Source organism: Gopherus evgoodei, chromosome 7, assembly GCF_007399415.2.
Source record: "Gopherus evgoodei ecotype Sinaloan lineage chromosome 7, rGopEvg1_v1.p, whole genome shotgun sequence".
Classification (NCBI taxonomy): domain Eukaryota; kingdom Metazoa; phylum Chordata; order Testudines; family Testudinidae; genus Gopherus; species Gopherus evgoodei.
This window is the reverse complement of record NC_044328.1, coordinates 113,197,491-113,224,681: the sequence shown is the minus strand read 5'-3', so window position 1 is coordinate 113,224,681 and position 27,191 is coordinate 113,197,491. Positions and strand designations below refer to the sequence as shown.

The 27,191-nt window shown below is 41.2% G+C and overlaps 1 protein-coding gene across 12 annotated transcripts in view; it reads right to left on the bottom strand.

The window, feature by feature from the left end:
- The window catches only part of RAD18 (RAD18 E3 ubiquitin protein ligase), a 156,803-nt gene that overhangs the window by 32,540 nt on the left and 97,072 nt on the right, over positions 1-27,191 (bottom strand). For 4 of the 12 annotated variants that reach the window (XM_030569312.1, XM_030569313.1, XM_030569309.1 and 1 more), the window contains exon 12: positions 18,510-18,572. The exons of 2 other annotated variants lie outside the window; for them this stretch is intronic. In XM_030569312.1, the coding sequence (XP_030425172.1) occupies positions 18,510-18,572 (63 nt within the window). Of the gene's footprint in view, positions 1-794; positions 3,017-15,586; positions 15,829-18,483; positions 18,573-27,191 lie in introns of those variants that run through there. 6 more of the 12 variants (XR_004001236.1, XR_004001235.1, XM_030569316.1 and 3 more) reach the window with 4 other exon arrangements.

Genomic DNA, 27,191 nt, shown 5'->3' with positions numbered 1-27,191 from the left:
TTAACTTCTGAAAAGCAGCATGTGGCTCCAGAGCCACAAGTTGGACACCCCTGCCTTACATGCACATAGATTTCTGCTTACAATCAGGAACTATTTTCGTATTTGTGAGATTAAAAAAATATACACTCTATGCTTTAAATGAAGAACTACATCTGCCAGTAAAGCTATGAAAGTTTAAATTTGTACAGACTAGTATGTATCTGTTTAAGAGTTCCATTAATAGCGGCACAGATTTGTGAAAGAATTGTGGGTTTTATGATAAAAGCATGCAATTTGCTAGTCTTAGGGCATAACCTAGAAGATTTTCATGTATGGGCCCATTGCCAATTCATGCCACACTAGCTGTGGCAGATATTTTAAAATCTGAATGCATTTTCCTGATGTTTTTCTGATAGATTTTCTTTATGACATGAAAACATTCCAGTGGGTTTTCATTTCTGTGTATTTATATTCATGTTGTCTCAGGTGTCCTAAAAATAAAGTAATGAATAGTGATGCCTTGAAATTTTATGAAAATATTAAGAATTAATATGTTCTGTAGCATGTCATCAGGGAGTATTTACTAAAATATTATATAGAAAAATAGTATAGTAAATTTATAATTTTCTGTTCATGAACAGAAAGTTACATTTCTCTTGGCTAATAACATTTCAGATTGATGTATGCATAACAGGATATTGCTGTGTCTCAAAAAGATTGAAAAGGCAGCTTATGTAAACACACAGCCTAAAATGAGTTAAGAAACAAAAAAGTCTTTCACAGTCTTCGATATACTGAAATATCAGAGTCCCCACCTTTTTTCAGGGAGAGCTGTAATTTGGTCTTGGAGATCTCCCTTGCAGGAAGTCATCTGAACAAAGAGAGATTACTTCCCTTTATTATTATTTCACTTGACAGGCTCTGTTAATGGCTTGGCTTTGTTCTGTAATCTCTCTGTTACAAATGTGGTGTACTGCTGCTGCCCGATCTTCTTAACCTCCCTAACAGGGATAATCAGGTTCTTTGATGTTTTTGGTGTCCAGTTTAAGCCAACACTCTCTTGAGAAGGGATTACTCATGTTTTCTGACCTCAACAAATATCTTGACATGTTGTGCAAAAGATGCCAGGACACCTTTCATCTGCACAGGTTGCTTGGTGTTAGACCCATTTCAGGTGGTTCCTTTCTCTGGTATGGCTTCAAATTCTCCTATCAATCTGACCACCTCTGGTCATTCCATCATCTGGTGCCAAAGGACCTATGGACTTTGTGAGAGACCAACAGCTCCACCATCCCCTTTGATTATAGCCTTATTTTGCTCATAAACTTGGTTAAATGTGATTGCAGAGAAAACATGCTGTATCTTGTGAATGGTGAAGTTCCCCTTTAGAAACTCTCTAGCTGTGTCTGGATGCATGTGTGAAGGCTTACCGTATCTAAGAGGTGAACAGGAATCCAACAAGCATAATTGGTATGAGCTAACACAAACAACCAGTGTGACATCTTTCCAATGTATTCAATGTAGAGAGCAAAGTTGTGCCTGGTGGACTGACAGCACATAGGTCTATATAAGAAGTTCCAGATGAAGTGTGGGATGCCAGAAGTACAACACTGGACTTCCTAGTTTTTGCTTGTGACACAATTTATCATACCCCATGAAAACCTCATCTTCCCTGAGAGCTTGCGTATACTGGTTATATGCATTTTGGAGCAAGATGTATAGATTGCTAGTAGTTACTTTGCGAGTATGCCGAGTACGTGTAACATGAGACACTTTCAAGGAGAACTCAACCATTCCTGGGGAGGCCACTTTGGCTAGAAGATAGTAGATGGACAGAAGCCCTTGTTCAGGCCAATCTACTTGAGACTTGCCATTTCCAGATGTATACCACCCAGCATAATGATAAATTTGTCCTCTGCATACCCAGCAAGCTGGGTTCACTTTATATGTTTGATTAAAATGGGCTGATCCACAATGATCACTGATACTTGGCATGACTTTAGGTAGTGTGCAGAATTCTTTATAACACTCATGACGTGACATATCATTGCTACAGACTTGGAGTCGTCTAGAAGGAGTGAAAGAAGCATCATGATAGCTGGGGGTAAGTCTGGCACCGGCTGTCTGCTGGCATGATAAGCTACTTAGGAAATGTCTTCATCTCTGTTGAAGGCATCCAATCTTGATGCCTGCCTTACTTGATCAAGCCACCAGCATTCTTCTTGCAGGGCTTGTGTAACCAGCTGGTAATCATTCTTGATATCAAGGTTTGCATCATGAATAGGAGCATTGGTTTTCTTCAAGATCAATGACGTCTTCTTCACTGATGCTGCAATCTCACAATCTTGGGTGAGAATTCCACAGACAACTCCCCCATCTTGAGTACTGGGATGCTGAAAAAGTGATATATCACTTCCGTGGAAGGAGTCTGTTTCTGTGGTTGAGCTAGGATTATTCTCTATGTTGTCTATGGCCGCAGTAGCGAACAGACTACCATGAAGCTATAGAGGACAGACTACATTCTCATCCTTGAAGTGTTGTCATGCACTGTTTGCTAGGCTGGTAGAGACGGTCACCACTGTCATAGAAGATGGATAATCCAAGTTTAAAGACAGTATCTATTAGCTTACTTTTTCATGTCTGTGCACGAAGCATCAAACCAACATAGATTGGTAAAAGTGTTTCTTGGGTTTTGTTGTGGTACAAACTTTCTATTCCATCATGGAGAGGGACATTGTTATACTGCAACTCAAAAGAAAGGGTAGTCAGATAAATGGAAACTTCTTCTGAGTTTTAATATTTGGATTATCCAATATCCTGGGCATCAGTGCCAATATTGACTCAGGCACAGATTTTGCTTGGCATCCTGTGTCAAATGATCCAGTTATCTTTGTTTTCATTTGAAACGTGACTTTATATAATTTTTGCTGTTTGGGACAGATGAAGTGCTGTTTTCCTCACATATTTTGGAAGGCAGGTCCAATATCCTGACTGAAGGCAAGGAACATATTGTGTCCTTCTCTGTGTGCTTGGAGATCTGGAATGCGTGAAAGGATACAAGATTTTAATTCAGTGCTGTGAATGTGCCCAACCAGTGTCACCCCCAGTTGTTCTAGCATAGCAGTAGAGAGCCTTTTGGGGAAGTTTGCATTTCCAGTGCTCACAGCATACCAGTTCTGTGGATAAAGATAAACTTTCAGACTGCATGGCTGTCCATCTGGTACCCTTCAATCCCACTCAGAGGCTCCACCCTCACCTGGGAGGTCAAACAGACTGGTACCTTCCACCAGCACTAAATTTCACTTTGTTCTCAAAATTAAAAAGGAGAATAAAAGATGGAGGAATCTCCTATATCAGCAATATATTTATTATAACAATTTTCCTCTGCCCCCCTCCCTGAAAGGATACAATAAAAGTATACATAGATTTTTTTCTGCAGCTTCATTAATATCTCAACAGAAAAACTGCAACAGTAAATCCAGGTTTCATTCAGAGTTCTAGTGAAATTGAATGGGGAGTCAGGCAGGACAGGATCCATCACTGCTAGGTGAGCTTGCTCTCTAACACCCATCCAGACACTAAAGACCTGCCCTCCACACTGGGTCAGGAAACACAAGTGTACCTATGCCAGGACTCAGTGATGGGGATGACAAACCATCTAGAACCTTGCCAGGACCCACTATTTGAGAATCACTGCTTTAAATGGTGTCTGAAGACCTAGGAAGGATTCAGATTCACGTCTTGAACCAATATCTTGGGCATAGATGTCCCCATCATAAAGCCATCATCATGAAGATTTCCAGTACAATCAACAGATTTCAGTACTGAGCACCTGCTATAGCTCCTCAATTTTATAAAATTTGGGTGATCTGCACATACATTCCAAATGTCTTTGTTTGCAAGCCTCCTCAGCAAATTTGAATAGGTAGAAGCTTGATTTGTTACTTCTCCAGAGGATGAGAGACGCAATAAAAACAAAAAAACCTTTCTGAAAGGAAAGGGAACATAAAAATTGTGCTTTAATACATTTCAGGAATGAGCCCAAGATTTAGGTTAAAAAAAGTGGCCAAAAGGCCAGTAAAAAGGAATAAGATGTTACTAAGCTGCCCATTTCCACACTTTTCATTAATAACTATTAAGTGCAATAAATAAAACAACTAATATTTGGATTTACTGCTTCAATATTAACTTTTAACTGGTGTATGTTAATGTACACTGATTAGTGCAAATAAAGGGGGACTCCAGAAGATTAATGTAACATCTCTATGGTGCTCATTAAAAGCTTTATGAGACTAGGCAATTTATTAACTGCAGCATATGAACACTAAATTATCCTTTATTAGCTCTACCACTTAAATTAATACGTACAACAAATCATCCTGTTGCAATCAATAAAACTGACAATACTGTCCTGGTTTGGAACTCTTTCACTTTCAAGCTGTTGTGTCTGAACAAAGGTATTGCAACTGTAGAAGTTGGTAAGATCAGACCAACTTTAAGTTACTGGAAAATAAAAGGTCTAGAAATCAATTAAAATCCAGAAACTACAGTCTCAATTATGCTCTTTCTTGATCTGCCTAGGGCAAGGAATAACCAGATTAGCTACCTGTGAGCAGAAGTGTATAGATTGCTATCTGGTTTCTGACTGTCTTTCAGAGGACCCTATTCATTTTGAAATTTGTAACATAAGTGTCACCCTCATATTAGGTGTACTGTCAAACACTAAAAACAAAACTATTGCCATCAAATGATCAAAAGAAAGACCCTTTTCTGCCACTCTCCACCTTTTACCCTCAGAAACCCTCAAATTCTCTTGCAGCCACTAACCCTGAAAAGAAAAGTATAAGTTACAAGGCATCAGCATCATACTCTAAAGGCTGCCATACGGGTCTGTGGTATATCCTGCCTCAAAGTCAAGGACTCCCCATTGAAAGCACTCTGGGTATGGCTACACTTGCAGCTGTACAGCGCTGCTGTGGGAGCGCTCCCGCGGCAGCGCTTTGAAGTGCGAGTGTGTCACGGCGACAGCGTTGGGAAAGAGCTCTCCCAGCACTGCAGGTACTCCACCTCCCCTTGGGGATTAGCTTGCAGCACTGGGAGCTGCGCACTCAGCGCTGGGGCACTGTTTATACAGCGCTTTTCGCCCCTGAGTGAGAAAGTTGCAGCTCTGTAAAGCGCCAGTATAGCCAAGCCCTCTGTCATCTGGCTTCAGGAGTTCAACAAAAGAATCCTAGCTGATTGTTCCAGCTCTGAGTGGAGACTGAAAGGAGTGCATTGAAAAAGCGATCTGTGGAGAAGTATCTAAAGCTGATTTCCCATTCATAGAAATACATTCTGCCGCACCACCACCACTCTAGGCAAATTAAATTACTGAGCTATCCTTCTACTACTCAACACAGAGCAGCTAGTTGACATATTCATTGTAATCCATTCAGTAGAAAGCCTTAACTCCCAACGGAATAAAAATCATTAGGGTGAAAACATAAAAAACACATTAAATAAAAGGTTAGAGGATTGTTAAATGTTCTGAATCAGACTTCACAGAAAGAATGGTCATTTAGCTGAGGAATAATCATTTCTCTATTCAAGTTAAAAAAATCTTCCTGCTATAAAGAACATAACAATGAACGTCAGCTGTCCCTTACAACATAAAATTGTATGGGTAGTAATATTTATTAGCCTCTTCTTCATAGAAAGGAAATGTGGCTTCAGAATAATAAGTATTTTTAAAAGGTGGTGTTTAAAAGGGGACTGTTAAGTTAAAGCTGCAGGTTTTGTGGTTTTTTGGATAAAAAATCTTCATTGTACCTATGTTACCAATAAGTAAGGTAGATAAGGTTCCTAGTCAGTTTTACTCTGTAGGTTCTCATGCTCTAGTACAATACTGTAATGTTGGATTTGCAAATACTAAGTGGGTAAACATTGCAGTTTGGATACATATTTTAAAAAATTTCCTCCCATCAAAAAACCTGTATTTTGGGCCTGATCGCAGAAACCTAGAAATGTAGGACTGGAAGGGGCCTTGAGAGGTCATCCAGTCCAGTCACCTGCACTGAGGCAGGACTAACTATTATCTAGATCACCTCTAGTGGGTGTTTATCTAACCTGTTCTCATAAATCTCCAGTGATGGACATTCCACAGCCTCCCTAGGTAATTTGTTCCACTGCTTAACTACCCTTACATTTAGGACATTTTTTCCTAATATGTAACAACCTAAATCTCCCTTGTTGCAATGTAAGCCAATTACTTATCTGCAGTGGTTACGGAAAACAATTTATAACAACTGTTTACATCAGGGGTTGGCAACCTTTCAGAAGTGCTGTGCCAAGTCTTCATTTAGTCACTCTAATTTAAGGTTTCACCTGCCAGTAATACATTTTAACATTTTTAGAAGGTCTCTTTCTATAAGTCTATAATATATAACTAAACTATTGTTGTATGTAAAGTAAATAAGGCTTTTAAAATGTTTAAGAAGTTTCATTTGAAATTAATTTAAAATGCAGAGCCCCCCGAACCTGTGGCCAGGACCTGGGCAGTGTGAGTGCCACTGAAAAATCAGCTCGCGTGCTGCCTTTGGTACCTGTGCCATAGGTTGTCTACCCCTGGTTTACATATATTACTGTGCCGCCCCCCCCCCATCTTCTCTTCTCCAGATGAAACAGTTTTTTCAGTCTTTCCTTCTAGGTCAACGTTTTCTAGACCTTTTATCATTTTTGTTGCTCTTCTCGGGACGTTCTCCAATTTATCCACATCCTTCCCAAGGTGCGGTGCTCAGAATTGGACATAATATTCCAGTTGAGGCCTTATCAGTGATGAGCAGAGTCGAAGAATTACATCTCATGGCATGCTTACAACACTCCTGCTAATACATACCAAAACGATGTTCACTTTTTTTGCAACAGTATTACATTAGCTTGTGTTCTACTACAACCTCCAGATCCTTTCCTGCAGTACTCCTACTTAGGTAGTCATTTACCATTTTGTATTTGTGTAATTGATTATTTCTTCCTAAGTGTAGTTCTTTGCATTTATTGAATTTCATCCAACATATTTCAGACCATTTCTCCAGATCATTTTGAGTTCTAGTCCTGCCCTCAAAGTGTTTGCAACCCCTCCTAGCCTGATATCATCCACAAACTTTATGAGTGTCCTCTCTATGCCATTATCCAAATATTTTATGAAGATATTAAATAGAGCTGGATCTAGAACAGATCCCTGCAGGATCCGACTCAATATGCCCTTCCACCTTCACTGTGAACCACTGATAACTCTAGTTTTTCCCAGTTGTTCACTCACCTCACAATCGGCTTGTCTAGACTATATTTCTCTAGTTTGTTCATGTACGACAGTATCAAAAGCCTTAGGGCTTTTCTACACCGGCACTTAACAGTGCTGTAACTTTTTTACTCAGGGTCGTGAAAAGATACACCCCTGAGAACTGCAAGTTTCAACACTTTAAAGTGCCAGTGTAGACAGTTCACCAGCGTGTTATTCCCCTTGTGGAGGTGGGTTTTTTTAAGAGCGCTGAGAGAGCTCTCTCTCAGTGCAACACCACGACTACACAAGTCACATTAAAGCTGTCATAAACAGATAGTTAAGGGTTAACAGAACAGGAGTACTTCATGTCTCTTTTGACTGTAAAGAGTTAACAAGTTCAGTGAGCCTGGCTGTCACCTGACCAGAGGACCAATCAGGGGACAGGATACTTTCAAATCTTGAGGGAGGGAAGTTTTTGTGTGTGTGCTGTTAGGTTTTGGTTGTTGTTCTCTCTGGGTTCTGAGAGTGACCAGATGTGCAACCAGGTTTCTCTCCAATCTCCCTGATACAGGTTCCTATAGATTCAAAATAGTAAGTACTAAGTGATAAGGCGAGATAGGCTTATGTTTGTTTTCTTTATTTGCAAATGTGTATTTGGCTGAAAAGATTTTAATTTGTACTTGTATACTTAGGCTGGGAGGGTATTCCCAGTGTCTATAGCTGAAAGACCTGTAACATATTCCATTTTAAATTTACAAAGATAATTTTTACTGTTTTTTCTCTCTTTAATTAAAAGATTGTTTTTTTATTCTGGTGAGACCCCAGGGGACTGGGTCTGGATCCACCAGGGAATTGGTGGGGAGAAAGGAGGGAAGGGGGAGAGAGAGGTTAATTTTCTCTCTGTGTTAGGATTACTTTCTCTCTCAGGGAGTGTCTGGGAAGGGGAAAGAGAACGAGGGGGGGAAGGTGAATTTTCCTCTCTGTTTTAAGCTTCAAGGAGTTTGAATCACAGTGATCTTCCAGGGTAACCCAGGGAGGGGAAGTCTGGGAGAGGCAACGGTGAGGGAAAGGGTTTACTTTCCTTGTGTTAAGATCCAGAGGGACTGGGCCTTGGGGGTTCCCGGGCAAGGTTTTGGGGGGACTAGAGTGTACCAGGCACTGGAATTCCTGGTTGGTGGCAGCGCTACAAGTACTGAGCTGGTAATTGAGCTTAGAGGAATTCATGCTGGTACCCCATCTTGTGGACGCTAAGGTTCAGAGTGGGGATTTATACCATGACAAAAGCGTTCCTGTGGCAGTGCTTTAACGTTGCCAGTGAAGATGTGCCCTTAGTAAAGTTGGGATATATCACATCTACTGCTTATGCCCTATCCACAAGGCTTGTTACTCTATCAAAGAAGGATATTAGGTTGGTTTGACATTATTTGTTCTTGATAAATCCATGTTGATTGTTAGTCATCCCTTTATTTTCTTCTAGGTGCTTACAAATTGATTGGTTATTTGGTCCAGTATCTTTCCAGGTACCAAAGATAAGATAACTGGCCTATAATTCCCTGTATTGTCTTTATTCCCCTTTCTATAGACAGGTACTATATGTGCACTTTTCCAACCCTCTGGATCTCTCTCATCCTTTACAAGTTCTCCAAGGTAATTATGAATGGCTCAGAGATCTCTTCAGATAGCTCCTTAAGTATTCTAGGATGCATTTAGAATCATAGAAAATTAGGATTAGAAGGGACCTCAGAAGGTCATCTAGTTCAATCCCCTGCTCAAAGCAGGACCAATCTCCAGACAGATTTTTACCTCAGTTCCCTAAATGGCCCCCTCATGGATTGAATTCACAATCCTGGGTTTAGCAGGCCAGTGTTCAAACCACTGAACTATCCCTCCCCCCATAGATTTCTTCAGGCCCTACCATCTTGAAGACATCTAACTTGTTCTTTTCTTGCTTTAGCCTCAGATCCTATCCCATTTATACTGATGTTCACTATGTTAGTTATCCAATCACTGCTAACTTTATAGGTTGAAAATTGAAACAAAAAAGGCATTTAACACTTTGGCCAATGCTGTGTTTTCTGTGATCGTCCTTCCTTCATTGAGTAATGGGCCTACTAATCCTTGATCTTCCTCTGGCTTCTCATCTGTATTTGTAAAATGTTTTCTTGTTATCCTTTATGTCCCTAGCTAGATTAATCTTATTTTTTGCCTTGGCCATTCAATTTTGTCCCTACATGCTTGTGGGGGCGGGGGGAGGTTTATATTCATTCTCCAGCATTTGACCTAGTTTCCACTTTTTATATTACTCTTTTTTGAGTTTTAGGTTGTTGAAGATCTCCTGGTTAAGCCAGGGTGGTCTCTTACCATACTTCCTATCCTATGCATTGGGATAGTTTGCTCTTGTGCCCTTAATAACCTTTCTTTGAAAAAACACCAACTCTCCTGAACCCTTTTTCCCCTTCAGACTTGCTTCCCATGGAATCTTACCTACCAATTCTATGAGTTTGCAAAGGTTTGCCTTCTTGAAGTCCACTGTCCTTCTTCTGCTGTTTTCCCTATCATTCCTTCGAATCATGAACTCTATCATTTCATGATCACTTTCTCCGACAGTGCCTTTCACCTACAAATTCTCAACCAGTTCCTCCAGAACTAGATTGTCAGAATCAAATCTGGAATCGCTTCTCCCCTAGTTGATTTCTCCATCTTCATTCCAAAAACTTATTGGATAATCTATGCCCTGTTGTATTATTTTCCCAAAACATGTCTGGGTAGTTGGAATCCCCTATTGCCACTAAGTCCTGTGTTTTGGATGATTTTGTCAGTTGTTCAAAAACAGCCTCATCCACCTCTCCTTTCTGGTTAGGTGGTGTATGGTAGACATCCACCAAGACATCACCCTGGTTTTTTTTTTGCCCCTTTTATCCAGAGACTTTCAACAGGTCTGCCTCCCACTTCTACTTCAATCAGTGCAAGCGTATGCATCTTTGATATACAAGGCAACACCTCCTCCGCTTTTCCTCCTGCTTATCCTTCCTGAACAAACTGTACACTTGTATACAAATATTCCAGTCACATGAATTATCCCACCAAGTTTCTGTGATGCCCATTATATCATAATTATGATTATTCACCAGTGTTTTAGTTGTATATTCCCCATATTTCTTGCATTAGTAAACAGACATCTAAGATGTTCATTAGGTTTCCCCTCTATATTCCCTCTAGTCTCTCCTTTGTCCCTGCTGTGACTGCCTGTTTCCCCCCCGATTCCAAACTTTCACCCAGGTCTCTCTGTTTTGTACTTACCTGTGGGCTTTTGTCTCATACATTAAACCTAGTTTAAAGCCCACCTCAGTGGGCTAGCCCATTTATATCCAAAGATACCTTCAAGAAAGCAGAAGAGTATCACTTTAACCATTCTTTATCTTTCAAAGTTGATCTAAGTGCCGGAAAAAAAGGCAAAATTTATATAAAAGTTCAGTACTAACTTTTATTTTTGTACCATATGTTGAAAAGCCTTCTTCCTATACTTATTAGATTTTTCTGTTTAGTACACTCTAGATACAAGATGACAATATATTTCTCAAATGTTGGCTTTCAAAAAGAGTGACTGAACTATAGCATAGTATATGGCTAAGAAACACTGATCAAAACTATCTGCTGCGCCAGTTGTATCATGATACAAAGTGCAGCTGCCAGTTGGATCTATTTTTGTCTTAGCAGTTTATGACTATCCTTGTAAGAACAGATTACTCAAGTAACAGAATAAACTTGAAATCTCATTCTATGCAGATATTATACATTTTATTATTCTAGCTTTACTGCTTAACTTCTTCCAAAGTAGGAGACTATTCACCACTATGAGAGACTGTACCCTTTATGACGGATTCCCCCTGGGGTGCCACCTGGAACTGGGGTACCAATAAGCCCCTTGACCCACCAGCCAGGCCTCCCTCTCACACTGTACTGCTGTGATAAGCTACAGAGCCCTCCAGCCTGCACTTTCACAAACATGCATATAGGTAGGGACGTATTCAGCTACAGTTATAAGCAGGCTCTTTGACCAGCCCCTGCATGGAAAAGCTACTCCCAGCTCCCCAGGTATGCACCCCCTCTGGAGTATAAACCCAAAATTATACTGTCTTGCACTGCACAGGGAACTGTACAGCATAAGCTCATAAAATTTGCCCCCTTCCTCAATGTGTAGAGGAATATGCAACAGCCTACTGCCCCTGAGTTATGATTCCTACACACGTCAGCCCAACTCACTGGCTTAGATAAAGCAAAAACAAGTCTATTAATTATGAAAGATACATTTTAAGTGATAGCAAACAGATCAGAGCAGATTACCTAGCAAATAAACAAAAACCGCAAACTAAACTTAATACACTAGATAGTTTGGCTAGGAAGAGCGGATTCTCATCCTAAGAGATGATACAAGCAGGCTGCAGATTCTTAAGGGACAAACTGCACTTGCTTTACAGCTTGGAATCCCCATGTGTTTCATTCACAGGCTAAAAATCCCTTTAGCTTGGGTCCAGCACTTTCCCCAGTTCAGTCTTTGTTCTTCAGGTGTTTCCAGAAGTCTTTTTGTAGGAGTGGCGAAGAACCCCAGATAATGTTACTCCCCCTCCCTTATATAGATTTTGCATATGACAGAAACCCTTTGTTCCCAAAGCTAGGTCCCCAGACCAGTCTGTGGAAAAATATTGACATCCCAAGATGGAGTCTAGAGACATGTGGTCTCATCACATATCCTTGTAAAGTCATAGCAGCCATAACTCACAGGATGTTTGGAGCATTCACAGGAGGAAGATAAGCTTCTTCTAAGCCCTACTGTTTGTTTTTTTTACTGGCCCATTGCCCATCCACTATCTAGACCCATCTTGTCTAGTGGGCGTTACCCAGGTGTAACTTCATTTGAAAAACAGATACACAGTCAATATTCATAATTTCAGATACAAAAATGGCATATGCATACAAATAGGATAATCATACTCAGCTAATAACTTTTCCAATGACACCTCACATGACCTATCTTGCATAAAATACATTATAATTATGACATAATTATATCAGAATAATATCACTGTGAAAAATATGGGGAGCAGTGTCACACCTCTATATTCACAACTTTTACAAGACTGATAAATTTTGTACAAAATCTGCTTTGTGAGGTATCATTTGTAAAGTCATAATTTGCTGATCATTATTGTCCTGATAAAATACTGTGGCAACATTACATGTAAATACTCTACGGTCTGATGTTACTACAGCATATTCCAAATCTGGAGAAGCAGCCCAAACCAGTTCCTCAGAGACAAAAGACAGACACCTCAACCAGGTGTCGTCAAAATCAAACAGACTATCACCTGGGTAGACATTTTTTGGCAGGAAAAAGGGTGTGAGCAACAAATTTACATTTTGGCAATAGAGCAGTTGAAGGTTACTGCGTAAACAGACTGGCAGCTGCCTGAACCGCAGCTAGAGATGATTCTCAAAGAGACAAAAAAGATACAAAAATGAGGAACAGAAGACATAAACCACCTCTCTCCCCTTATCGCTACTCACAGCATCAACAATGTTTGAAAGACAAAGGAAGCATCATTTAACTTGGGAAGTGGTCCTAGCTGAAGGAATCCAGACAGACTGCTGCGAGCATATGGGGAGAGAAACCTTTTGCTTTAAATTCACTTAGCTTGTTAAGTTAGATATTAGCTTGCATTTTACCTTTTATTTCTTTGTAACCAGTTCTGACTTTTATGTCTCATTACTTGAAATCACCTTAAATCTATCTTTCTGTACTTAATAAACTTGTTTCATTTCATCTAAACCAGTGTGTGTTTGGATTGAAGAGTTTTGAAACCCCATTTGAGATAACAGGGTTTGTGAAGATCATTTTCTGTTAATGAAATGACAGACTATGAGCTTGACTCTGCACAGAATGAAAGAGCTAGGATGTACAAGACGTATATTTCTAGGAAAAAGTCTGGGACTGGGTATTTGTTGGTGTCACCCCAGAACAACTCAGGAGTGTCTGGCTAGAACTACTCATATAACTCAGCTGGGAGTAATTTACATGCTAGAGGAAGTGTGAGAGCAAGGCCAGTGGTTGCTCTCACAGTGAAGCAGTGTAATAGGCATCCCAGATTGGAGAATTGAGTTCAGCAGTCCAGACTGTATTCTGGGAATGTTACTAATGTCTTCTTCACTAATATATCTATATATCTATATATATATTAAGTGAAGTTATAAAACATACAGCCAGAATCCATGGCCTATCCATCTACCATTTGACATAGTATCCCCCTCTTACAAATATTTATAGAAAAGTATGTGATAACAATGGTCTGTATCTTGCTTGACTCATTTTAAATAAACTCAGTTCCACACACATGCCAGTCTGACTGTTCCACAGTGTACCTGTCTCTGATTTTACATAATAAACTCTTCAGGCTAAGGCTCTTGTTTGACACAGTTTACCTATTGTACAGCTCAGTGTCCACTTACTAAAGTGTAATGTTCTATAATTAACCTGAAGAACATGAAGCATAATCAAAGTTGTAGTTTACTTTCTGCTCTAGATTCTTGTGCACAAATCAACCTGTCCACATCTTATTACAGTTTGACTTAAACAAACCAAATGTTTGACTAGATTCTCTGGTTTAGAAAATTACCAAGGGCAAGAAATGATTTTTCTATGAACAAGTCATCTTGCTAATATTAATTTCCCACACTGCTGTGCAGAAATATTCTGCATAGGAGAACAGAAACTCTAAGTTTCAACTCTCTCTTCCACTACAGAACATGGTCTGCAAACCCACAAAGAAGCTAATGGTTCCACTCCCTTAACCTCTGGAAATCTGTTCAAACCGAATCAATCATTGGCACTCTCCGGATCACAGTTTCAGTGACACAAAAGGGAGCATAGGATTTTTATTCTGTCGTCACTGGGAAAACTAGCTGCATGTCATTGCCTGGTAGTTTAAAAATGGTAGGCTTCCATCTATGACTCAGAGGATGATGATGATGTCGGGAAAATAAGAGTCCCTCCACTGGGGAGAGATTTTTAGCTGCCCCATTAACCTTTGCATGACATTCTCAAAATACATGGCAATGATAGACTGGATAATACTAAATAATCAAGAATGGTGTAAGAAAGAAAAATAATCAATGCATTGTTTTCACTAAGAAAATTATTTCCAACCGCCAAAATATTTAAACAATGGGTTCTAAATGTGGAACCAGATAGAAAAAAAATGTTACAATAGGATCCATAAATAAGCAGAAACTTTGGCAAGTTATGGACAAATAAAAAAATTCCCAGAATGTACACTGAAATATCCTCACATGGAAAGCCTGGATCAAATACTAGTACTTCACTCAACAAAAAACAGGGCTGCAATTAAGTCTTAGAATAAAATACTGAAAATAAATATACTGTATTCTATGATATAAGGTGCTACTATTAAGCCACAAGCTTTAAAAAAATGGAAAAAAGGAAGATATCCATCTAGCTGATGAGAAGTGATAAAAATATTGTGTAAAGGAAAGAACGATATATACAGTGCTGCAGTTTGCTTTATTCATGCATATGGCCACATTACTCCACATGATCACTGTGGAAGACTCCAGCAGTGGTCTGAGAAGCAAGAAACCAGTCTATCCTTCTTGGGAGCATATAATGAGACCCCTACTATACAGGACCAAATCCTGTCTGAATCTTGCAACCCTCAGCAAGCGGGCTGTGCTCTGGGCAGATTCTGGGCATCTAAGGGAGAAGGATTCCTTCTCCTCCTCCAAGCAGTAGGACCTCTCTGCAGCTGCTGATACAGTAGATTCCCTCTAGCAACTGGGCTCCCCCTTTTCTTTGATCCTGCTCCCATTTCAAGCCAATGGAAATTTTGCCACTCATTTCAATGACAGCAACATCCAGTTCCATTGTGTCAGAAACTGTTAGCTGATGTTGTTTCTTTAATATTATGGGATGTTATGGATTCAGCAAATTGATAAAGATGCATTTTCTAAAATCTGGAAACTACATTTGAACTGAATACATCTAGCTTATAACAAGCTCCCAGTTCATTATGGATAATGTGTGAAGAAATGCAAATATATACCCTGATGTGCTTTTTTGGTATGCTTTTATAAATTTCATCTAGTTTGTAATATGCTTTCAGTGGACATAAAATATATCTATGATGATTTCTCTTAAGAAATTGTAACCCAACAGGAAATATTCCGAGCAGCGGAGGTCAAATGTCATGCTTCAAACATAATAATTTAGGACAAATTTAAAGATCTTTTCAATTTCCTTCTTTCATCTGATATTGTCAGATGATTATTACATTTGTCATCTGCAATAACCTCTCTGCTAATTCATATTTGAAACCATGTACTCTAGTCATTTTTTGACTCAGCAAGTTTCAGTCAATAAGAAATCCCTTTTATATGGTGCACCAAAATGCAATGTGTTGATCTGGATGTATCATTTTCTAGAAACATTTACAAGAGTACAGATCTGTTCTGCAAAGGTGCATCATGGTGGTGCGGGGGAGGGGAAGGAGTTCTCGCCACATTTGCCCTTCCTCCTCCTCCTCAAAAAAAAAAAAAACAGCAAATATGTAAACATGTACCCTGATTTATATGCTGATCAAAAATGGGAGACAAGAGAGAGATATAGGTCGCTTCCTAACTACCCATCAAGATGGAATTTTTATATATCTCTCTCCCCTCGTTAACCAGAAGAACTGCAAAGAAACAAATAAAGTTCTCATTTTTGTAGCTTCTTAGCAGTACAAATCTGTTCCTTAGCCACTTTTATTTGTTACTTTTTCAGCCTAATAGTTGCCTTTGAAACCAGTTATTAGTATCTGGAAGGAAACAAACCCAGCAACACTTTTTCAGTACCTTGAGGCAATGTTACCTGAATTGAACCAAGAAAGTGACATTTTCAGGGAAGTGACTAAATGTCCCAGATAAATCTTTATGGACATTCCAATTGTCTAAAGAATAGATGCAAGATAAATATATACATATTTCTGCTGGGTTTGGGAAAAATAATACATACAATATTTCATATTTTAGCCTTGAGTTATTTTCATCCCATTTTCAACTTCACTTGACAGAATAAAAAGGTACAATCTATCCTATCCCCTTACAAGCGGAATCCTAAAATAAACTGCTGCCCCAATAAACTTCAAGAACAGGATCTCTTAGATTTACGTTCAAATAACATTCAAAATAGATAAGCAAAGGGGACCAGTAACCAACTCTGTGTCATTTCACGATCGATAGTATGTTATGATCCAAGTGTTATAACTCATTTGAAGCAGTTTGCATCCCTTATTAGGTTGCTAACACCTGACTACCGATCATACAATGATACTCGCATGTGTCTTTTCAGGAAGAGGATGTTTGAGGAAGGAGTCAAACGTTCATACATGAGCATACCCTAACTATTAGGAATTCTAACTCCTACCCACTGCAAAGGCTTCTGGGCTAATGTTCTAGACCAGCGGTTCTCATACTTTCGCAACCTGAGGACCGCCGTTTTGATTTTGAAATTTTCATGGACTCCCAAGCTGACCTCTCAGCCACAGGTCCTGCCCCTATTCCACCTCTTCCCCCAAGGCTCCACCCCTGACCCATCTCTTCCCCACCTCTTTCCGCCACCTACCCCAAGCGTGCCCTGTCCATGCTCTTCCCCCTCCCTGCATGCAGGAGGCACTGGGAGGTAGGGTGAGGTGTTAATCAGCAGGGCTAGTGGCCCCAAGCATGATTCTGTCCTCTCCCCCAAACGCACCCCATCTCCGTTCCTCCCACTCCCTTCCAGAGCCTCTGGCACACTGCTGAACAACTGTTCCCTGGCATGCATGACGCGCTGGGAGGAAAGAGGAGGAGTTGATCAACAGGGCCAGCGGACCCCTTGGAGTACCCTCCATGGACTCCAGTTTGAGAAACACTGTTCTAGACAACGGAAACAGCAGCAGAGGAAAATCATGAGGAAAATGTTACAATGCAGACTACAGCACTGGAAAATATGTACAACTGAATATTTTATGCTAGTCTCAGTAAATCACTTTTAGGTGCTGCCAGAAATTATGCTTATGAACATTCTTCTTCTAAACATCGCCCATTTCTCTTCTAACCATGGGCTGTTCTACACTAAACTTCTAATGATTACTTATTTGATACGTTTCTACTGATTAACATTCCCATTGATTTCTGGCACCATTATCATCAAGGCCTTGTCAGTGTTTCCATTATAAACTGTTATTATCCAGTATAGCACTATACTTTAATGAGTAAATAATAAACACACTTTTAAGAGCTCCAAATTTCATTTCAGTTATGGACTATGAGGTTTATGAAGAGCTGCATCAATTTACTGAACACACATGTTCTTGGGATAATTTCCCCAATAAACTATTCTAAGGACTTCCTTAAAAAAATTACTTCACAATTAAGTCAGATATGATTCCTCTAATATCACCCTCTTATGCCCAACTACTGCAGCTGGTATGATATTGAAGCAGGGATTCCAGCACCAGCAGAGGGACCTTACATGCAAAATTAGTTCAGTCCTCTGGGCATACTGGATTTTTCAGAAATACTAACTAGTCCAATCGTATGACTTAAAAAAAATGTCAGTCTCACATGACAAACTGCAGTATTGTTGCAGAATCCTTCCAAATCTTGATTTCTGTTTTGACGATTTTAGAAATTTACTGGGGACAGGGCACAGGACTGGGACTCTGAACACCTCGGTTCTATTTCTAGCTCTGCCATTGTTGTATGATCTTGGACAAAACCATCTATCACTCTGGGACTCTAAATCTCCTTCCACCCTTTGTGTGTCCTGATCAATTTACACTGTAAGCTTTTGGGGCATGGGCTGTTTCTCACTATATATTTATCCAATGCCTAGTGCAATTAAGCCTGATCTCAGATGGGACCACTAGACACTACTGTAACGCAAATAATTAAAAAGTTATTTTCTGTTCTAAAACACGGTGAGCTTTTAAATGCAGAGGAGTGGGGACTTCTTCCACACAAAAGAAATCCAAAATGAATACTTGAAATGAAGTGTGCTTGATTTGTAAAATTTGTGATGCATGATCTTCCAACATTTCTAACTTCATCATGGCAGCCTTAACTGCAAGTTTTCTGTTAAGTGTTTATTCAAACCAAGCCTTTTTATTTATGCAGAGGAAACAATTAAATGGCCTACAATAGTCTCAACCAATTACCTCATTCATCCATATACTGTACTCACTTATCCGATGACTCTGAAACCATCTCAACTTCTTGCAGATCTCTCAAAATATCTGAACTGGAGCTGAAAGGATAATATAAAAAACCCTTTTAGACCAGAACTGGACTTTCAATAATAAATTCATTCTCATGGAATTTCTCATAGCTCCCCGATTCTCAGGGTGATTCTTAGCTGATCGAGGTTCCAGCATAGGTTAGTGAGGATAAAAGACCACACATCAGCTGAGCATAGCCAGAATGCAGTATGTTCTGGCCACTTCCCCTTCCCATTTCCTGAACAGAACTCAGAGTGTGTGTAGGGAGAAAGAATCAGTCATGGTGGTGGAATTCTCAGCTGGCCAGATACAACTGCTTTCCCTCCTCTTTGCACCAATCACGTAGTCCAAAGGGGAGGTATCATAGGGCTTGTCTACATCACAAAGTTGCAGCGCTGGTGAGGGGGTTACAGCGTTGCAACTTAGGAGGTGTACACATCTGCAGGGCATCACCAGCGCTGCAACTCCCTGTTTGCAGCGCTGGCCGTACTCCCGTTTTGTCTCGGGTGTAGAGGATCCAGCGCTGGTAATCAAGTGTAGACACTTACCAGCACTTTTCTTGACCTCCGTGGAATAAGCAGGTATCGCAGCATACCTGAGGAAGCCTCTCTGGTAATCAAGCAGGTCTCCTTCCCCGGTTTGCTCTCGCGTTCCCCAAACCCCCGAGCAAGCAGGTCTCCTTCCCTGCGGTTTGCAGGGGGGTTCGGGGAACGCGAGAGCAAACCGCGGGGAAGCAGGTCTCCTTCCCCGTTTGCTCTCGCGTTCCCCGAACCCCTGTGCAAGCAGGTCTCCTTCCCCGGTTTGCTCTCGCGTTCCCCGAACCCCCGTGCAAGCAGGTCTCCTTCCCTGCAGTTTGCAGGGGGGTTCGGGGAACGCGAGAGCAAACCGCGGGGAAGCAGGTCTCCTTCCCCGTTTGCTCTCGCGTTCCCCGAACCCCCGTGCAAGCAGGTCTCCTTCCCTGCGGTTTGCTCTCGCGTTCCCCGAACCCCCGTGCAAGCAGGTCTCCTTCCCTGCGGTTTGCTCTCGCGTTCCCCGAACCCCCGTGCAAGCAGGTCTCCTTCCCTGCGGTTTGCTCTCGCGTTCCCCGAACCCCCGTGCAAGCAGGTCTCCTTCCCTGCAGTTTGCTCTCGCGTTCCCCGAACCCCCGTGCAAGCAGGTCTCCTTCCCTGCGGTTTGCTCTCGCGTTCCCCGAACCCCCGTGCAAGCAGGTCTCCTTCCCTGCGGTTTGCAGGGGGGTTCGGGGAACGTGAGAGCAAACCGCGGGGAAGCAGGTCTCCTTCCCCGGTTTGCTCTCGCGTTCCCCGAACCCCCGTGCAAGCAGGTCTCCTTCCCTGCGGTTTGCTCTCGCGTTCCCCGAACTCCCGTGCAAGCAGGTCTCCTTCCCTGCGGTTTGCAGGGGGGTTCGGGGAACGCGAGAGCAAACCGCGGGGAAGCAGGTCTCCTTCCCCGGTTTGCTCTTGCGTTCCCCGAACCCCCGTGCAAGCAGGTCTCCTTCCCTGCGGTTTGCTCTCGCGTTCCCCGAACCCCCCTTGAAGCCGCCCAACAGCGCTGCAGTGTGGCCACATCTAACACCACTTGCAGCGCTGGTTGCTGTAAGTGTGGCCACTCTGCAGCGCTGGCCCTATACAGCTGTACTAATACAGCTGTAACAACCAGCGCTGCAAAATTGTAGATGTAGACATACCCATAGTATAATTCCCAATTCTAGACCTTAGTGTCCAAAATATGGGTACTAGCATGAATTCCCCTAAGCTTAATTACCAGCTTAGATCTGATAGGCTGCCACCAATCAGGACTTAGAGTAGAGTGCCCGATAGACTCTGGTCTCCCCAAAAAACCTTCTCTGGGGGTCCCAAGACCCAAATTCCTTGAGTCTCACAACAATGAAAAATAAACCATTCCCTTCCCCCTCTCTTCTCCCTCCCAGCTCCTTCCTGCCCTGGGAACAGTAGGAGATCGCCTGATTCAACTTCTTGAATCACCACACCGAGAGGAGTGTTACCTTCCCCCTCCCTTCTTCCCCCCCTCACCCAGAGGCCATACAGATTCAAGCTGCGTGAATCTAACACAAAGAGAAAAGTTATCCTTCCCTTCTCCCCACCAATTTCCTGGTGAATACAGACACAATTCCCTTGAACCTTAACTAGGAGAAAAAATCAAACAGGTCTTAAAAAGCAAAACTTTTAATAAAAAAGAAAGAAAAAGTAAAAGGTTTATCTCTGCACTTTAGATGGTAAAAAGTTACAGGGTCTTTCAACTTATAAACAATAGAAAGAAACTTTCTCCAGCAGAAACACAATTTAAGCTACTTCCAGCAAGTACACATATGTAAATAAAAAAACAAACAAATTAAAAGACTATGACCGCCTTTTCTTTCTTACAGTTCTGAATAGATAAGAGACTGTAGCAGGGAGATTGGCAGAAACCTGGTTGCACTTCTAGTCCCATCCAGGACCCAGAGAGAACAAAGCCAAACCCAAAACCCACAAACAAAGGCTTCCCTCCCATGAGATTTGAAAGTATCTTGTCTTCTGATTGGTCCTCTGGTCAGGTGTTTGGGATCCCTGTTTGTTAACCCTTTACAAGTAAGAGAGACATTAACCCTTAACTATCTGTTTATGACAGGAAGGGTGCATATTAGCATAGAGAAACTGGCCCTTTAGTTGCCGTTTAGGTTAGCGTCAATGAAATAAAGACTCAAATGTATTATGTGAGCACCACCATGGAAGCAGCTAAACATGACAGCCACAAGTTTAACGCATCTGAAGGAGATGAGAATAGTAATCCTTGTCTGTTTACAGTGTCCATCATGCATGAACAGTTTGACTAGGCAGATTTTAATATAAAGAGATTGTGTCAAGTTTCTTTTCAACGATATTTTCCTGTCAATTTTTCTGTCACATCTTTGACAGCAGAACAGCAGAATGTCAATTTCTTTAAAAAAATATATCACCTCTGTTGAAGAACGACAAATTAAGTGTAAAAATCCTAATCATATTGAATTTCCAGTTTCGAAACAATAAACCAATGTACTGTCATTTTGGCTTAACTCCACTCCTTGTCCACCTCGCACAATCATTTCATAGGATTTTTTCAAGTATAGCGAACCTGTTCACGTTATGGTGAACAAACTCTCCAAGCACTAAGATCATGTAACGTCATTAAAGAGAAAAGCTTTTTTTAAAAAAATAATTTTAAATATATTGGATCAAAAACATGAAAAGGTATGAATAATTTAAGCACAAATAAGAGAAAAAATGAAAAAAAAATCCCTGTTCAAACTAACAGATGACAAATGTCAGAGTTTCTTATGAACAATTTAATCACATCATGGTCACTGGTGGAGTAAAAACATGCTGCTTTTGTGGAGCATCACAAATTTTACCACCTAATGACTCCCATCTGAACCTCGTCTTTCCAATCTCCAACTGATTCCTTCATTCCCAACATTCATATTGCTACTGCATCAGCTCCTTCTGGACAAATACTCTACCTTATATTTCCTCCTTCCTGCCAACTGTTGTTCCAACACCTCCTCTTGCTCAGTTTCCCACCCTCTCCAAGTTTCCCAGTGCACCTAATCTAAGTCAGCTCTCCCGCTACCTTCTACAACCTCTTACACTCCACAGAGCACCAGGATGGAATCTTAATGAGAAAGACTGCCATATTTTTTTAAACAATTAAGAATGACTGTGTCAGTGTGCTGCCTGTATATGTGGCTGGGAATCGGTGTCAGAAGTTCCTAAATCCCAGTGCAATGCTTAATATACTAGGCAACACTGTACCAGTCAGTGCTTGAATCAAACGTATATCGTTTTCCAACTTTCCTTTTAAAAATTACAATTAAAGGCAAGAGACATGTACATAAAATTAGGATCTGTTCATCCATTACCAGTTCTCTTCTTCTTGCTTCTTATTACCCAGATGAACATACAATCCTTGATTGCAAAGATTACAATTAGTTGCCGTAGAGATAATTGTGAAATCACTAAAAGGATTAGGACTTCAGAGGAAAAATAAACTACCAAAATCAGATTAAATGCTATAGAACAGTGAGACTTTTTATGCAAATGTGCCTGCAGTGTTATTGTAGAAAGCTTGGGATATTATCTCACACATTTTGTGTCTCTGTGCAAATGTGCTCAGTCATAATGATGAAAAGAGAAGATAAAAAGCAGAACAAATGAAGGTATATAGACAAAATGATTTCAAAGCAGAATGGGTTTTCAAAGTTTCCTGCAAAGCATTAGAGTTTTTCCAATGACTCCTTTGGAGCATTTATGAACCACTGAATAAAGCATCAGTAATTAACAAATATTTTAAAACATATAGACTACCATAATCTGAAATTAAGAGCAGTGATTGTGATTATGGGGTAAATATCTTTCTGGTGCACCAATTCTAGGTCGTAGGGCCTGGCACAAGAGGGCCCCACAGGGGCCAACGAGAAGGAATTCTGTTTCCCTCCTCACAGGATGCAGAATAGAAGACCTGCTCCATGACTGCCTGGGATCTCCATTTGAGTTGCATCTGGCTTACGAACGGACACCTGCCTGGTGGGCTCAGTAACTCTCAGGATCAAGCTTCAGCATTCTAAACAAGCTCCAAAGGCGGTTGTGTGTGCACGAATGTATACAATCATTAATATGGCTACATAAACATAAACCAAGCAGTTGATAGCAGTGAAAGAAAGACTCTTCCCTTCCCAAAACAAACAAATGGCTGACACCCCTCCAATTCCATCCTTCCCACATGCGGGAAAGTTAAGAGGAGAGGAATGATTTAACATGACCTATGTAGAAGTCACTTGTGTTACTCACATTCAGCAAAGCACTTAAGCACATGCTTACAGTTAAGCATGAGCAATCCCATGAATTCTAAATGTGGCTACTCGTGCTTAAACACTCTGCTGAATCAGGTATTGAAACATCAGCCCTGTCAGAGAGCACCAGCATACTGTACCAGCTATGAGCTGCAGAAACAAATGGACTGTGATTTTATCGTTAATTCAACTCTCAGGGGCTGGAGAGGAAATAATTGGTTTGTTACTGTGCAATAATTCAACTAATCTGAGAAAGTTAACTGAAGTACATGGTCACTTCACTATGCATAGGTAATTTAAGGATCTCAGATCACTCTGGGTATGTGGAATCTTAAATGTCGTAAATGTCCAGACACAACAGAGCACATTATGAATGGAGTAGCAGGCCTGCCTAGTGGTCTAATGAGAGTGAATTCTGTTGTCACGGAAGGGACCACCGTCTGAGTGCATACCCTGGAAAAAAATATCCCATGTTACTCTTGAGATGCCTCTTCTGACCAAGGCAGAAGCAGCCCTGGCAGGCTGCAGCAACCAATAATTAAGAAAGCACTTAGTTGGAATGGATTTGATACACAGTACATTCCCATTTATCTGAATGGCCTTGTGGACACCCAAAACTTTTGGATAATTGGATGTTCAGATAAACCCACTAATAACACCTTAAGTAGCCTCTTTGCAACTGTTAGAATTCAATGTTTTTTTAAGTTGATTAGCACTTAGCAGATAATTAGCTGGTGATAATACAGGGGCACATGAGGGACACACTGAAACTGGATAATTAGGATTTTCGGACAAAGGCAATTCAGATAAACAGGAGAATACTATATACACACTAATCTTAAAACAATGCTACACTGTGACTTCAGTAGAGCTACTGCAGCTGTGCACTGGTTTAAGTGATAATCAGCCCACATCCTATATGGGTGAGCTGAAGCATAATAAGATGCAGACATAATTAAAGAAAAAGAAAAAAGAAAGAAAACCTGAAGTCATTCTTGTGGCACCTTAGAGTAGGGTGCCCAGATGACAAAAATGAAATATCAGGTCGCTGGGGAAGGGAGAAAAAAAAAAAAAAAGCCGGAGCACCACACACACACACCCTGCGCCAGATGGCAGTGGCACAGCCCCGCTTCCACCCAACTCTCAGCTCTGACCCCCAATACACCCCAAGCTCTCCCCATCCCTTCACTGTGCAGCCAAGCCACATTCTGGGCCCTTCCTGCAGATCCTGGCCCAGCCGCTCCCAGGCTCCGTCGCACCGGCCCCCCAGTAGAGGCCCCAGGCAGCCCATTCTGGCGGTGGGGAGTTTGGGGACCCACCTGGGCAGGGGGCGAACCAGGCAGCTGGGCCGGCCCCTCCCAGCAGGAGCATGTCCTTTCCCTGCTTGTCTCCGCTCCCCGCCTGGGCCCTGACCACTCTGCACTGCCCCTGGACCCATCACGCTGCCCTGGGGGCTGCAGGGTTGGAGCAGCCTCCACGCTGCGCTCCCGGCCCCAGCCCATGTGCGAACGTGGGAGGGAGGAGCAATGCCTTGTGGTTGGGGAAGAGGTGGGGCCAGGGCTGGGATTTGGGGAGGGATCCAATGGGGGAAGGAGGGGGCGGAGTTGGAGTGGGGGCGGAGGGGTGAGAGCCCTTCCGGGCTCCGCCTGTGAGCCGGAGCGGAGGGGAAAACTGCTTGTTTGTCCAGTGTCCGCACCAAACATCAGTCGGGATGCGGAACAAACAAGCAAATATTGGGACAGGACCGATAAAAATCGGGACATCTGGTCACCCTACCTTAGAGACTAACAAATGTATTTGGTCATAAGTGTTTGTGGGCTAAAACTCACTTTATCAGATGGATGGAGAGAAAAATACAGTAGGCAGCTATATATATTGCATCACTTGAAAAGATGGGAGTTGCCTTACCAAGTGGGATGTCAATGCTAACGAGGCCAATTCAATCAGGGTGGATGTTGCCCATTCCCAACAGTTGGCAAGAAGGTATGAGTATCAACAGATGGAAAATTACTTTTTGTAGTGACCCAGCCACTCCCAGTCTTTATTCAGGCCTAATTTGATGGAGTCAAGTTTGCAAATTAATTCCAGTTCTGCAGTTTCTCGCTGAAGTCCATTTTTGAAGTTTTGCTGTTGAAGAATGGCCACTTTTAAGTCTGTTATTGAGTGTCAAGGGAGATTGAAGGGCTCTCCTACTGGTTTTTTAATGTTACAATTCTTAATGTCTGATGTGTACATTTATTCTTTTGCATAGAGACTGTCTGGTTTGGCCAATGTACATGGCAGAGGGTCATTGTTGGCACATGATGGCATATATCACATTAGCCCCACCATCAGTAATACATGTTCACCTGCACACCTACCACATCTACTGGACAGTAGGCTACCCCTCTGAAACCAGACATAATGAATGCTCACAGATTTTGGGTGCACAGTAAGGCACACGGCCAAACAACAGGTTTCTACGTATCTAGTATTATTGATGTTGTGAAGTGCGTTATTGCTTTAAACAAAGGTTATGCCATGATAGAAAATCAACAGCTGATTAAAAAGAGAACATTTTTAATATAAAGGACAGAAAAATTGTTCTTATTTCAAAATAACATTAATTTTCACTGATAGAAAGTTTATTTCCAGGAAAACAGAACAGCAGCAGAGGTGGCTGGACTGTTGTGTATTTCACATGTTGAGACTGAAGGCTAAAAATTCTTTACTTCCAACATACTCTTCAAATCTCTATCATGTTGCCTTCTAATCACATTACCACTACATTACCATCTAGCTGATCACTTCTGAACATAACCCCACTATGATTTCAACAAAAGAAAATGGAAATAAGGTTGTGGAACAAATATTGGCTACCAACACATTGTTCATGCCCCTATCTTTAGTCTGTCTTGTCTATTTAGATGGTAAGATCTGAGTGTCTCTAATTCTACAAAACCATCAAGGAGTCCGTCCGGTGGCACCTTAAAGATTAATAGATTTATTTGGGCATAAGCTTTCATGGGTAAAAAATCTCACTTCTTCAGATGCATCTTTTTTCTCATCTGAAGAAGTGACATTTTTTACTCACAAAAGCTTATGCCCAAATAAATCTGTTAGTCTTTAAGGTGACACCGGATTCCTTGATGGTTTTGTGGATACAGACTAACAAGGCTACTCCCGATACTCTCTAATTCTAGTATATAGCACAAAAGGATCCTGCACCTGGCTGGCCCATTGGCACTGCCTTAATGAACATGATTAATAAGAGCAATTTTTAAATGGTAAATAGAGTCCAAAATATGGAGTAGGGATTATCCCTATGTTTTTCCTTCTTTAATTGGCAAAGTAAATTGCCCACTAATTAATAGCTATATAAGTGCTAAGTATTTATTATTAATTATGCACAAGCTTTGCACCAATATTAAATACTCACACGGCACACATTTTGCCAACTAAATGCCTTATTTTATCATGCTTGTTTTTAAAAATGACAAACCTAGTGCACTGTCATTATAACACAAGGATAGTAAAATATTTTTGAGAGCTGGAAGACTGAGAACTTCTAGAATACATTTGGGAGCAGATACAGAACTCAGTAGTTTATGCCTCAGGTCAGTTAAAAGTTAATTATTCTACAAATGAAACATGATTGACCTCTGGGGAAAGATATAAACTTGATTTATAGAGCAGATACACAATTGGTTTCACATAGCTGTACTGTCATCATCTCACTGCGATCCACTCTCTCAATGACGTCTCGATACAGAACAGTATGTGGAAGAGGAACATAAAAATCTGTCAAGGGTTTACAGCAAAAGAGATAAAAGCTGTTAAATCTGTC